The sequence below is a fragment of the Scyliorhinus torazame genome, chromosome 15, assembly GCF_047496885.1.
Source record: "Scyliorhinus torazame isolate Kashiwa2021f chromosome 15, sScyTor2.1, whole genome shotgun sequence".
NCBI lineage: Eukaryota > Metazoa > Chordata > Chondrichthyes > Carcharhiniformes > Scyliorhinidae > Scyliorhinus > Scyliorhinus torazame.
The window spans coordinates 140,999,726-141,014,210 of record NC_092721.1 but is presented as its reverse complement, the minus strand read 5'-3'; the positions used below and the strand labels follow the sequence as shown (position 1 = coordinate 141,014,210).

Genomic DNA, 14,485 nt, shown 5'->3' with positions numbered 1-14,485 from the left:
GCTCCACGATACCACTCGACTGGGGGTGGTATGCAATGTGGAATTTTTGGGTAATGCCAAATATCGTGAGGATGTTCTTCATGACACGTCCCGTAAAATGGGAGCCTTGGTTGGATTCAATGCTGCGGGGGAGTCCCCATCTCGTAAAGATGTGGTGGGTTAGGATCTTGGCTGTGGTCTTTGCCGTGTTTGTTCTGGATGGGAATGCTTTCACCCATTTTGTAAACGTGTCTATCACCACGAGTACATATTTATAATCATTCCTGTAAGGGGGCAATGGTCCTATATAATCAATCTGGAGGTTAGTCCAGGGGCCATTAACAGGTCGGGTGTGACTGAGCTGAGCCTTTTTGGCGTATCTGTCCGGGTTGTTCTGGGCACAGATAAGGCAATTCTCAATTTAGTGATTTACATCGTCCTTTAAACTCGGCCGCCAACAAAGTTGCCTGAGATGGGCTGTAGTGGGATTGATTCCCTGATGTCCATGACCGTCATGGAATAAACAAATCAGTTGATTCCTGTCCTGTTCAGGAACCACATAAAGGGTGCCTTTTAACACCACACCGTCATGTGTGGTCAGAGCATTTTTAAACCCCTCATAGGGGGCTGGATAGTTTCCTTTCAAAATCTCCCTGAGATTGCTGTCCTGCTTCTGGGCCTGCACTAAATCCTCGATATTAGTCTGCGAGACCTGAACTGCATTCAATGGTGCGCTTTCGGGGGGTGTCCAAAAATATCCATGCCTGGAACCTGCTTTAGCCAGTGCGTCGGCCTTTACATTTCCTGGGGGGGAGGAACGATGGTGACCTCGAACTTTGACTATTCCAAAAATCCTGTTCTGTGCTCTCTCTAAAATGTGACGGAGCAATGGGGCTGAAGGAAGGGGTTTTCCGTCCGCGGAAACAAATCCTCTTGCTTTCCACAGGGGTAGGAATTCCGTAAGGCTGTTGCAGACATAGAGGCTGTCCGAATATATGTCTGCTGGGCTGAGGAAGGAATCTGGGTGTTCCACTATGTATGCGATGGCCGCAAGTTCTGCTGCCTGCACGCCTCAGTGTCCTGGAAGTGTTATTGCTATTTCTTCTAGGGCGCGTCCCTGCACGTCCTCGACGTAAATACCGCATCCTGTTATGCGCTTCCCTTCTAATATTGTGGAAGATCCATCCACATATATCCTCATGGGTTCGCACGTGTCTGTGTGCTTGGGGCTCTGGGTTGAACTACCTATCTTTCTGGTGGGTGTTTTAGCAATAAAGGGGCCTGTGTTGTGGTGTGGAGATATAATTTCACATTCATGGGGGTTCCGGGGTACTGTAGGTTGTCGGCTAAAAAAGTGTGGGTTTTTGTCCTTTTAACAGTGATATCCCCTCCCTGCAAAAGAAGGGTCCACCTGGCTGCTCTTATCTGACTAACTGTACCGTCCTTGAGTCGTCCGTCCAGTAAAAGTTGGGTGGGGGTGTGTTCTGTGAGGATTGTGATGGGGTTCAGTCCGGTTATGTACGAAAAATACTGTACTGCCCAAAAAACTGCGAGCTGGTGCCTTTCACAGGCTGAAAATCCCTGCTCCACAGCATCTAAAACTCTGGAGGCGTAAGCCACAGGCCTTAACTGTTCGTGCCGTTCCTGAAGGAGCACGGCCGAAAGGGTGTGGTCTGTGCTTGCTACCTCTATCGCACAGGGGGAAAGCGAGTCTGGAACTTGTAGTGCGGGGGCTGCTATGAGTGCTTGTTTCGAAGCGTCCACTGCATCCGTATGCTGCGGAAGCCATTCTCAGGGGACTCCTTTCTTTAGGAGGTCTGAGAGGGGTGCTGCCTTGCTGGCGAAACAGTCAATGTAGTTTCGGCAGTAGCCAACCAGTCCTAAAAACGACCGGAGGGCTGAAACATTCTGGGGAAGGGGCAATTTAGCAATCGAGTCAATCCTTTTGTGCTCGATCTCGCGTTTACCATGTGTGATAATTATACCCAAATATATCAACTTATTTTCTGGGCCTTTTGGGGGTTAACTTTACATCCAATTGCTTGTAGAAGTTCCAGGAGTTCGGACAGAAGCTCAATGTGCTCTTCCTTGGTGTCTGACTGCAGTAGTAGGTCGTCTACATACTGTACCAGACATTCGGGGCGAGAAAATTTGGCTAAGCCATTTGCCAGCTGTCGGTGGAAAATGGAGGGGGAGTTGTGGAATCCTTGTGGAAGACATGTCCACGTGTACTGTTGATTTTTAAAGGTGAAGGCAAATTTGTACTGGCCGCCTTTACCAATGGAATGGACCAGAATCCATTACTGATATCCCAAACCATAAAGTATCGGGAATTGAGTCCCTGCTTGAGCATGGTCTCGGGACTTGTGGCTACTGTGGGGGCTGCTGCGGGGGTGACTTTGTTGAGTTCCTGGTAATCGATGGTCAGTCGCCATGATCCATCGGGCTTTCTCACTGGCCAAATCGGGGCATTATTAGTAGAGGCTACTGATCTAAGTACGCCCTGCTCTAATTAGCTGTCGATTACTTTTGCGATTACTCCCTTTGCCTCTTGGGGAAATCCATATTGTCTTTGGGGTCTCGGGTTAGGTCCTGTGATTTGTACTGAACCAGTCATCCCGCCACAGTCGTGTTTGTGGGTCGCGAATGCTGCCCTGTTCTTTTGTAACACTGCCATAACCTGCTTGTCCGTTCTAATTGTAGTCGGATTAAACCAAAATTCGCCTACTGCGTAATTCTGTTGGCGTATTCTCCTATTGTGAGCTTTGCGGGGGCTCTTGCAGATTTTGCCATTTTCCAGACACTTTGGTTGACTGGATCAAAGGATAGATTGTGGGAATTCATAAAGTCTATGCCCAGAATGTGTTCTGCTGTGTGGGGCAGGTCGACTAAAACTATGGGGTGCTTGGTGGTGATGTTGCCGATTTGAATGGGTACAGGGGCTGTGATGTGTCCCTGCTGTGAGTGGCCTGTAAAGCCGCTGAGGGTGATAGTGGCTGTAGTGGGCCACGTGTCCTTTTGGAACATGGTGAAGGAATTTATTGTGGTGAGGGACCCTCCTGTGTCCCAGAGAAACTCGATGGGCTGTCCCCGCATCTTTGCTGCGACTACCAGTCGTCCAGACCTATCCCAAAGGGTGTCGCAGACCCAACTGGGGGAGCCCGAACACCGTCAGTCCGTTCCGTTCAGGTCCGTCTGATCTGAACGGGTGCTATGGGCTCTGTCTTATTCTTACTTAGAGTGCCCGTCTGCTGGGCTCTCTGTGGCTTTCATGGGGCATTGCATTCCCTTGCAAAGTGTCCCAATTGTCCACAGTTGTAACAATACTGTGACTTTGGTGGGGGGCTGTTCTTGCTTTCGTTTACCCATGCGGGGTTCTGGTGTGTTTTAACTGCTTGTATGTCTGCGTCGGCCTGCTTTTCTTCGGGATTTTTAACTGCGGGTTTGTTTTGTACAGACTGCTCCCCGGTGCGGGACAATCTTTTTACTACCCATTTCTTATTATGAGCCTCCTCTGAGGGATCATAATTCGCACAAGCTTTTTGTCCTGTTTCTGTGGCATGGGAGATGAGGGTGCGGGTCCATTTGGCCATGTTGTCTGGGGACAAATTGGCGTGGTCTAAGTCTCCAAAAACTGCTGCAAAGTGGATCCACAGGCGTCCAGCAAACGCTGTGGGGTGCTCGATTTTCTTTTGCCTGCATTTATTGAGGCCATCTACGGGGTCACCCCGGTTATACCCGATTGCATCTAGGACTGCGGAATGCATTTCTGCAAGGGTGCCTCCTCCTATATTCTGTGGGTCGGGAAAGGCTGCTATGACCAAAGGGTCTAAACTCAAAACTGTGAGCTTTACACGCTCTCGCTCATCCAGGCCGTACATGGTTGCCTGCTGCTTTACTCTGGCAAAGAAGTGGTGGGGTCTCAGGTGGGGAGGAATGGTGTGATTTTCTCGCACGCGTCCCGTAATTGCGTCACTGTTAAGGGGTGGTGTACAGAAATTCGGTATCGTCCGATGTGGCTGTGCGGTGGGTGGTGACTGGGTTCATTGGAGCCTGAACTATCTGCTCTGTGGGGGGTTGGGGCGCTTTCCTTTTTTGGGGCTTTCCCTGCGCACATGTTCCCTGAACATATCTCTGCGCTGTCTCATTTAACTCTTCCCAATCAGGGCCGTCTTCCTCATCTAATTTTGCTCCAAAGGTTTCCTGGAATCCTTTTTGAACTGAAAGCAGAGATTGCAGCTCTGCAATCTGCTTCCGGCACTTTGCGTGGTCTAGTGAGCTTTGTCTTTGCTCCGTGGTGGCAGCATGGAGTGCTCTTAACGCTGCCTTCAGTTCACTACACTGCCTCTGCAATGCCTCTACCTGCTTCTCGGTTTCTTCTCGTACCAGGACTGCACGTTGCGTGTCCTAATAGGCCTTTTCTTACGGGACTGGAAGCTGCTTAAGTGCGCCAGACAAGACTGGTGTGCCCCCTTGACATCATCCATCTCTCCGTTCTTTGCTGCCAACTTCCTCCTTAACTCTACGTTCTCTCTCTCTACCTCACTGACATCGACCTTACTCATTCGATGTATGCCTTCAATCTCTTTCCGGAGCGTCCTAACGACCTCCTCTGTGCCTCGCAATTGTGCCAAGCAGGACACGATTGCCACCGGCTTGCGAGCTTTCCCTAAGCTCTTCTTGTGAATCTCGCTCAGGTTCTCCCACCAAGTATGTCCTATACTCCCGGGACCTGTTTCCTCATTGCTACAGAATTCGCTCCAAAGGGGACATCCTTTCCCTTTGAGGTACTTCCTGATTTCTTCTTCCCATATGGGACACTGTCCTACTCTACTGCTGCTGGTCGCTGCGACTGCAAATTCTTCTGGGTTCATGAAGCGTTGCATTGCCTGTATTGCCATCTTTCTTATCTGAATGCTTCTTTTAAATTTGGAACAGGGGGACTAAGGCGGTGCTGTAGTTACGGGTACGGCTTTCGCTAATTTCCAAAATACAAGCTCCCGACAGTTTTGTCGCAACAAAAAATCTATCAGTTTTACCTTATAGCCCTGTTAGTTACGCATGCATTTAACATACTTCCGAATTATGAGGATTGATCAGAACTGCTTGAACGCTTGTGGTTTTCTGTTCCCAATTGGATCTCTAATTCAAATGTCTTTGGGTTCTCCCGGAGTGGTTAAGCCACTTCTAGTTCGGGTCCCGTCAGATGTCGCTAGTAATATATTGCTAACTTTTGGTTGGTTCAATTGGCTCTGTTTTATAACCTTTGCTCTCGAGTCGTCAGGTATACTGCCACGAGGTTCAAGTCCAAGTAATGATCAATAACTCAATACACCCATTAGTATGATTCAAAGCACATTTATTATACACAGTAATCGCTACTCATGCACAAATTCTACGTCTAAGCTACTTCTACAACTAACAGGCCTATACTTAACTTCGGACTGGCCCACCAGGTCTGGGGAACAAATGGCCTTTCGTTCGGGTTCTGAGTCTGCGGGATTTGAAATTGGTACGGATTGGTAGCTAGGAGCGCCTATCTCGTAGCGAGCGTTGAACTAAGACTTCTTTCGGTGGTCACTGCACCGGTCACGGTCAAGGTTGGTTCGCGTTGCTGGGTGACCTGGGCAAGACGAAGAGAGCGATTTGAACTTGGGGGCTTAACTTTATAGTCCCCAGGGGGCTTCCCGCCTTTCGGGGCGGACCCTGTACCTGGTTCTAGGTGATTGGACTTCGTTCCAATCGCTTGGTTCGATTTCTCCAATACTGGAGCGGTTCCCTGGTCGATGGGCGGTCTTGAGGTGTTCGTTTAACCTCTTTTGTGTTGGCTCCTGCTAGCGTCGGGGAGTCTGGCTTAGTTTTGTGTGTCCCAAATGTTGCTATTGTTCCTGGGGATTGCTCATCAGTATGTAGATGGCTGCTACATTGTTATGCTGATGGTCGCTGGTATTGATGCTGTCTGGGCTTTGCAGCGTTAAATACACAGCAAACCTGCACCTGCTGGTTTCTGCCTGTGTTGGCTGACTTTCCCATCAGCCTTTACCGTTCGCCATTTTAAATCGGGAGTTGGCCAATTTAGGTGGCTACAATGCCTGAGTCCCAGGTTCGATGCCCGGCATGGGTCACTGTCTGTGCGGAGTCTGCAATTTCTTCCTGTGTCTGCGTGGGTTTCCTCTGAGTGCTCTAATTTCCTCCCACAAGACCCAAAAGACGTGCTGTTAGGTAATGTGAACATTCTGAATTCTCTCTCCGTGTTCCCGAACAGGCGCCAGAATGTGGCGACCAGGGGAGTTTCACAGTAACTTCATTGCAGTGTTAATGTAAGCCTACTTGTGACAATAAGGATTATTATTATTATTATTGCCGTTGTCGAGGTGTAAGAATTGTGATTTAGAGACAAATTGGCGCCAACCGCGATCTTGGTGTCGGAACCTATTCTCTGCCCAATCGCGTTTCACGATTTCGCCGTCAGCCAACGGAGAATCCCGCCCACGAAATGTTAATGAATTATAAAGACTTATTTTAATGTTCACAGAGAAATTTCGAGTCAAAATATTAGCATATCTTGCTCCAGTTGCAATCTCCCTTTTAAAAAAAAACAAAAACAAATTTGCAATGTAAATGAATTACTCATTTACTTTGCTCCAACAATGTTTGAATATGTCTTGCATCCATGAGATCCCATTGCTGTGAGTGAGAGTAAAAAGCATCTTGTCTTCCTGTTTTTATCTTCCAGCCTCGGTGATGGATGTTCTTATCCAACTCGCTTGGTCAGTCAAGATCCAGAGCAACCCAACACAAGCAACCATACTGAACCTGCCAAAAAGTACATTTACTCCCTTTGTTTATAAATATCTGTTAATTTGGTGTTCCCCTTCGGTCAACTCTGTTTGCTGTCTATTGAATAGTTTTTCATGGGAAAATGTTCAAGCAAAATTAGTTACTTGAGAAAGCAAAAAGTAATACAGAAGCTTCCAAGTGCCGCATTTAGATTGGACAAATACTACTTGCAATGGAAAATCGACACGCCCAATGTTCATATCCAGTATAATTCAAGACTGAGGAGTGCATTAATGACTCTTCCATCCGTTTGGTTTTCATTTCTCCCTGTACTGGTGATAAGAATATTTGTTTTGAAATTATTTCCAGCAGCTTTCTAAGGCAGCAATTCCTCCCGAGTGAAGTCCCGCCTGCAGCCAGTTACTGCTTATTCAACGTGAAATGTCTGTCGGGCACTCGGAGCCAGTGGGGATGTGTTACCTGCCGACACTTGGGATGGTGGGAAGCAACACCCCACCATCTGAAAAATTCAGACCAGTGTATGAGTGAGTCTGTTTGAGCGGAATGTTACGGCCCCATCACAGCAGGGCAGCAGAGACAGGGCTGGAAAATATGGCGAGCCATTCAAAAGCCCACTGACTTTGGCAAGTCAGGAAAATCCCACCAATGGGAAGGGCCGTAAAATTGCAGTGTGTGCGTGCTAGCTCGTGTGTCGGTGTGCCCATTTTTGTATGACTTGTGCCGAGGCCAGTTAGGAGTGTGCGTCACCAGAGGCAAATGCAAAGTCGCTGTTAGTTGAATCTAAATCCTAAACTCAGCGCCAATCCCTACTTCCTTCCCTGGTGATCAGGATTTGTGGTCTAGTCTGTCTCTCTCTCTCACTCTGTTTCTTATGTCGGGCGAGGAGGTGGCGGGCGATTGAGGAAATGTATTCAGAATTACCTGGAGGTCAGTGACACGGGGGGAATTTCAGCAGCGGTGGTCTGGGAGGCATTGAAGGCGGTGGTTAGAGGGGAGCTGATCTTGATACGGGCCCACAGGGAGAAGATAGGTAGGGCAGAGACGGACCCACTGGTAAAGGAGATACTACAGGCCGACAGGAGGTATGCGTAGACCCCAGAGGCAGGGCTTCTAAGGGAACGGCAGAGGCTACAGGCGGAGTTTGGCTTGTTAACAACAGGAAGGGCTGTAGAGCAGCTGAGAAAGACGAGGGGGGCGATTTATGAGCATGGAGAGAAGGCCAGCAGAATGTTTGCACAGCAGCTTAGAAAGAGGAAGGCAGCCAGGGAGATAGGGAAAGTAAAGGATGGAGACGGGAACCTGGTGGGAGACTCAGCAGGGGTGATTAAGGCATTTCAGGAGTTTTATAGTAGGCTGTATGGGTCGGAACCCCCACCTGGGCCAGAGGGGATAAGGCACCTCCTAGAGGGGGCTGAATTTCCCGAAGGTGGACAGGGAGCTGGTAGACGGGCTGGGGACCCGATTGGGATCAAAGAGATTGTGGAGGGGCTGAAGGCCATGCAGTCGGGTAAAGCCCTGGGGCCGGATGGGTACCCAGTGCAGTTCTATAAAATGTTCTCTGGGATATTGGGGCCGCTGTTGATGAGGACATTCAATGAGGCAAGGGAGAGAGGGGTGCTTCCCCCGACGATGTCACAGGCCACGATCTTGCTAATCCTGAAGCGGGATAAGGATCCGGAGCTGTGTGGGTCCTCCAGGCCGATATCCCGATTAAATGTGGACGCCAAACTGCTGGCCAAAATTTTGTCCTCTAGGATTGAAGCCTGGGTTCCGGATGTGATTGGGGAGGACCAGACTGGGTTTGTTACGGGAAAGCAGTTGGTGTCCAGTGTAAGAAGGTTGCTAAATGCGATCATGATGCCCCCAGAAGGTAGGGAGATGGAGGTAGTGGTCGCAATGGACGCAGAGAAGGCTTTTGATAGGGTAGAATGGGAATATCTGTGGGAGGTACTGGGACGGTTCGGATTTGGGCTGGGCTTTATTGACTGGGTCAGGTTGCTGTATCAGGCTCCTGTGGCGAGTGTACGGACGACATTGGACTATTTTAGGCTACATCGTGGGACGAGACAGGGATGCCCCCTCTCCCCACTGTTGTTCTGCTAGCTATAGAACCGCTGGCAATTGCGCTAAGAGCCTCAAGGGGCTGGAAGAGGTTGGTCCGGGGGGAGTAGAACGCAGAGTCTCGCTTTACACAGACAACCTGCTCCTATATGTATCGGATCCAGTGGAGGGGATGGAAGAAATCATGAGGATTCAGGGGAAATTTGGCCGGTTTCCGGGGTACAAACTAAATATGGGGAAAAGCGAGATGTTTGCGATCCAGGCGAGGGGACAGAAGATGCGACTGGGGGAACTGCCGTTTAGAGTGCTGGGGGAAGTTTAAGGTATTGTAGCCATCTGGGATGGCCACTTCCCGATTACAAAAGGGACACTTTGCAAAGATTGCAGGGAAAATGGACAATACTGAGAAAACAAGCAGGTTCAGGGTTTGTCTGCATATTGGAGTCGCAGCTCCCAGACGAGACCAAAACTGCATGCCCATTAGCATACTAATGGCCCATCTCCGGGAACAAAAGAGTAAAATTTGAGTAACCGATACTAAGGCAGACACCCCGGCGCCAGAGGAGACCGAAACAAAGTAGGCCAACGGCCACCTCGAACACGCCCAGCCATCAGGGCACCCACCCCTTTATTGGATGAGATCAATAGGAATGATCAAGAAACGGCCCAATTGTTTGGGGCCAAGTTCAAGGCCCGCCCAAAAGTGCGCGAAGGCCCTTTGGGTATAAGAAGGAGCCCCCAAGAGAGAATTGTTCTCTTGGACCCAGCTCTCACCGAGGAGAGACCTGTCCACCAGCTGCACCAGAAGCAAGTAAGTCCAAGGTCAACGCACGCTACCAGACAGACGACCGTAGCTGTTCCCCTGTACCAGTTCGACCCCAGCAGCCTCAGAACCGAACAACGGCCATTGTTCCTCTGACTGAGTGGGTGCCCGAAGCTAAGTATAGACTTTAGCAGTAGTGATAGTTTAGTCTGTAGAGTTTTGTGCATACGTATATTTAACTGTGTGTGTAAATAAATAAGTATTGACTTTGAACTAACTAACTGGTGTATCGAGTCTTTGATCAGTATTCGGGTTTGAACCTTGTGGCGGTATCGAAAGATACCTGGCGACTCTGGAGCAAACATAATTAGGATTAAGGAAGGCGACCATATTGACCTCCATATTCATAGCCAAATAAATATAGCAACATTTACTGGCGACCTCTGACGGGACTCGCCCTAGAAGTGGCCTAGTCACTCCGAGAGAATCCAAATTGGAATTGGAATCCAATTGGAAACAGAAAAACTACAAGTGTAAGAACGATACTGATCAAACCTCCAAGATTCGGAAGTGTGTTAATGCATGCGTACTAACAGGGATATAAGGTAAGCCTGAGAGATTTTGTTGCGTAAAACTGTCGGGAGTTTTGTAGGCCGGAAATTAGCGTAAGCCCTACCCGTGTTTACATCACCACTTTATCACCCCCTGTTCCAAATTCAGTAGAGAACTCAGAGATAGAGAGAAAATGGCAATGAAGGCAATGGAATGCCTTCTGAACACCCAAGAATTTGAGGTTGCAGCGACCAGTAGAGTAGGACAGTGTCCCGTATGGGATGAAGAGATCAGGAAATATCTCAAAGGGAAAGGATGGCCCCTTTGGAGTGAATCCTGCGCCAATGACGAAACAGGTCCCGGGAGTATAGGACATACTTGGTCGGAGAACCTGTCAGGGATTCATAAGAAGAGCTTGAGGAAAGCTCACAAGCCGATGGTAATCGTGTCCTGCTTGGCACAGAGGAGGCCGTTAGGACGCTCCGCAGAGAGATTGAGGAGAGAGACAGAAATAGTGAGGGAGATGTGAGCGAATTTGAGAAGGAGAATAAGGAGTTAAGGGAACAGTTAGCAGCGAGGGACAGAGAGGTGGATGATGCCAAGCGGGCATATCAGTCTTGTCTCGCCCATTTGAGTAGTTTTCAGACCCAGTACGATAAGGCCTACCAGGACACGCAACGCGCGGTCTTGGTAAGACAAGAAAGCGAGCAACAGGAAGAGCAATTGCAGAAACAGTGCAATGATTTAAAAGCAGCCCTACGAGCGCTCCACACTTCCATGGCAGAACAAAGGCAGAGCTCCGTAGATCACGCAAAGTGCCGGAAGCAAATTGCAGAATTGCAATCTCTGCTTTCTGTCCAGAATGGGTTTCAAAGTACGTTTGGACCCCAGTTAGACCAGGAAAACGGCCCCAATTGGCAGGAGTTAAATGAAACTGCCCACAGATATGTACATGGGACATGTACGCAAGGAAAACCCCAGAAAAGGAAAGCACCCCAACCCCCGACTGAACAGGCAGAACACACCCCATGAACCCTGTAACCACACACCGCAGGGCCGCAGCAGAAGGAAACGCAGATTTCCTATATACAACCCCATTAACCATGACCCAATTACGGGACGCGTGCAGAAAAATTACACCATTCCTTCCCACATCAGACCCCCACCAGTTTTTCGCTAGAGTTAAACAGCAGACTACCATGTACGGCCTGGGCGAAAAGGAGCAAGTGAAGCTCACGGTTTTAAGCCTCGACCCTTCAGTCGTGGCAGCCCTTCCCGACCCACAGAATGTAGGAGGAGGCACACTCCAAGAAATGCACACAGCGATCCTGGATGCGATTGGCTATAACAGAGGAGACCCCGTAGAAGGCCTAAACAAGTGTAGGCAAAAGAAAACAGAGCACCCCACAGCGTTTGCTGGACGATTGTGGATACATTTCACAACAGTATTTGGAGAGTTAGCCTGCGCCCATTTGTCCGTGGATAATATGACCAAATGGACTCGAATCCTAGTCTCATGCGACAGAGGCAGGACATAGAGCTTGCGTAAATTACAACCCCTCGGACGAGGCCCACAACATGAAATGGGTTTTGAAAAGATTGTCCCGCACTTGGGAACAATCCATCCAAGGCAAAACCGCATTTGCAAAACCAGAGGAAGAGCAAGCAGACATGCATCTAGTTAGGACGCACCAGAACCCCGCATGGGTAAATGAGGGCAGGAACAGCCCACCGCAGTCTAAATCCCAGGAATGCTACAATTGTGGACAGTTAGGACATTACGCATGTGAATGTCAAGCCCCCCTGAAACAGCAACGGAATCAGCCCACCAATGCCCCCCGAACCAGCAACGACAACAACAGCCCCGACCCCCCCATCCAGGGAACCATACCCAAGGAAACAATGCACTAGAGAGCCTGCTCCACCTTATGTGCCCCAGGGGTCATGTTACACCTGTGGGCAGTCAGGACACTTCGCCTGAGATTGCAGGAGACCCCCACCACCAGCTAGACTCGCCCCCAGATATGAAAGAGAACACCACCCACAGCAACTACAAGGTCCCAGCTGCCCCATGCAAACTGTGAGCGCTGACCCACCACTTCTCATGGCAGCGATACCTCAGCAATGCCACTTCATTTTTGTTTCGCTCCTCCTTCCTCTCTTCTTCAGTCACGCTACACTCCCTCCATTTGCTAGTGACACCCCAGTCCAAATGTGATTTACGATCTCCTGTATTCTGATGGAACCTGCACCATGTTTGTTGTATGTTTGTTCGTTTAATGTACATGTTAAATGTTGTTTGTGAATTTAAAAGTTTTCATGGCCCCACGCCACCACTTTTTTTGACGCCCAATGGCTGTTAATGGAACAAGTTTGTCGGCAGACACCACTCATAGCTACTCTTCTGATTCGATCACGAGAGGCAGCCCCCACGACGACCACATTCTTACCCATTCTTGCCCGTCGCTCAGGCAGTGGAGAAGCGGCACTGGTCCCCGCCCTGCCTGAGGACCCCCCTCTGGTCAGCTACGCTCGGGTAGAGCACAAATGGCATTGTTCACCGTCCTACCCAGGGATTCCACCCATTTCTTACCCGACGCGGCCCATACGCACCCCATTTTGGCACTTTCAGTTCAAAATTCTTTTGTTTGTTTCTAGCAACCCTTAGGTTGCTTCCGTATGCTATTTACATCCTCAAACATTAGGATGGTAGATCGCACTGTGTCAGTATTTTTCTCGGATGTCTTGTCCAAATATTCGTTTAAAAATTAAAAAAATGAGGGAGTCACAGATGGTGACCAATCATAATGGGTAATTGGCAACAAATGACAGACAGACATATGAGATCTTAAGCAAGATAATAAAAGATATTATGCTTGTGTCCACAGAACTCAGGAACCTCGGGAACCCCAGAGGAAGAAAAAGAAGACCGACAGAAGGAAAGATGAAGACAATCTTTATGTTTTTCACCTGGATCATAGCGGGATCCCTTCAGTTGCGCGCGGACCCTAACCCCCCTGTCCCCTGCCACACAGGCCGTGAATGATTCCCACCCCTGCCATACACTGTACCCCGAGATAGTTACCCCCGAGACAGTTACCGACACCCCGACCTTGTGTGACAAGATTATCACCTGGTATTCACTATCTTACATCGTAGAAGCACTCTTAGTACTGGCGATACTCTGCAGTGTCGTGCAGACACTTAGACTCAGAAAATGGCGAAGGAGAGCCTCCCGCTCTCACACCCCGGTATACACGTTTAGGTCCCCTATCTTCGGACTTCACCAAACCCCTCAACCCCTTGAGTGAATTAAAGTGCATCCGTTTCTTTGTGTGTGTTTTGTTTGTTCAATAAAGAAATGTAAATCTCTGTGCTTGACTGCCAAGCCAGAGAAACCTGTGTTGCTGCTATTTGTACAGTTTAAAATGTTGTAGATTATTTTTGATTGTTTGAGTGAGGATAGCTTATTGAGGATAGGATAGTTAGAGGTTCCAGTTTTTCTATTTTGTAATGCATGCCTGAATGTCATAGCGCCCCGTAGAGTTTTATAATGATGTATGTATGTAAAATGATTTTAGGTAAAAATTGGGATTCATAGGATAGGGCAGTGTAGAGCCTGTGAAGTGCTTATGGGTGCCCCGCTTGGGAGAACGAAGACGACGCGGTAATGTGATACATCACGCTTCGCTTTCAGGATCACAAGGAGGGAGTGTAGCCATCTGGGATGGCCACTTCCTTTACAAAATGGACACTTTGCAAAGATTGCAGGGAAAATGGGCAATACTGAGTAAACAAGCAGGTTCAGGGTTTGTCTGCATATTGGAGCCTCAGCTCCCAGACAAGATCAAAACTGCAGGCCCATTAGCATACTAATGGCCCATCTCCGGGAACAAATGAGTAACCGATACTAAGGCAGACACCCCGGCGCCAGAGGAGGCCGAAACAAAGCAGACCAATGGCCACCTAGGACACGCCCAGCCATCAGGGCACCCACCCCTTTATTGGATGTGATCAATATGAATGATCAAGAAACGGCCCAATTGATTGGGGCCAAGTTCAAGGCCCGCCCAAAAGAGCACGAAGCCCCTTTGGGTATAAGAAGGAGCCCCCAAGAGAGAATCGTTCCCTTGGACCCAGCTCTCACCGAGGAGAGACCTGTCCACCAGCTGCACCAGAAGCAAGTAAGTCCAAGGTCAACGCACGCTACCAGACAGATGACCTTAGCTGTTCCCCTGTACCAGTTCGACCCCAGCAGCCTCAGAACCGAATAACGGCCATTGTTCCTCTGACTGAGTGGGCGCCCGAAGCTAAGTATAGACTTTAGCA

At 49.1% G+C, this 14,485-nt stretch overlaps 1 protein-coding gene across 2 annotated transcripts in view; it reads left to right on the top strand.

The window, feature by feature from the left end:
- LOC140391866 (palmitoyltransferase ZDHHC20-B-like) overlaps nucleotides 1-14,485 on the top strand; it is a 132,675-nt gene that overhangs the window by 101,806 nt on the left and 16,384 nt on the right. For both annotated transcript variants that reach the window (XM_072476848.1, XM_072476846.1), the window contains one exon: nucleotides 6,716-6,805. In XM_072476848.1, the coding sequence (XP_072332949.1) occupies nucleotides 6,716-6,805 (90 nt within the window). The remainder of the gene's footprint in view (nucleotides 1-6,715; nucleotides 6,806-14,485) is intronic.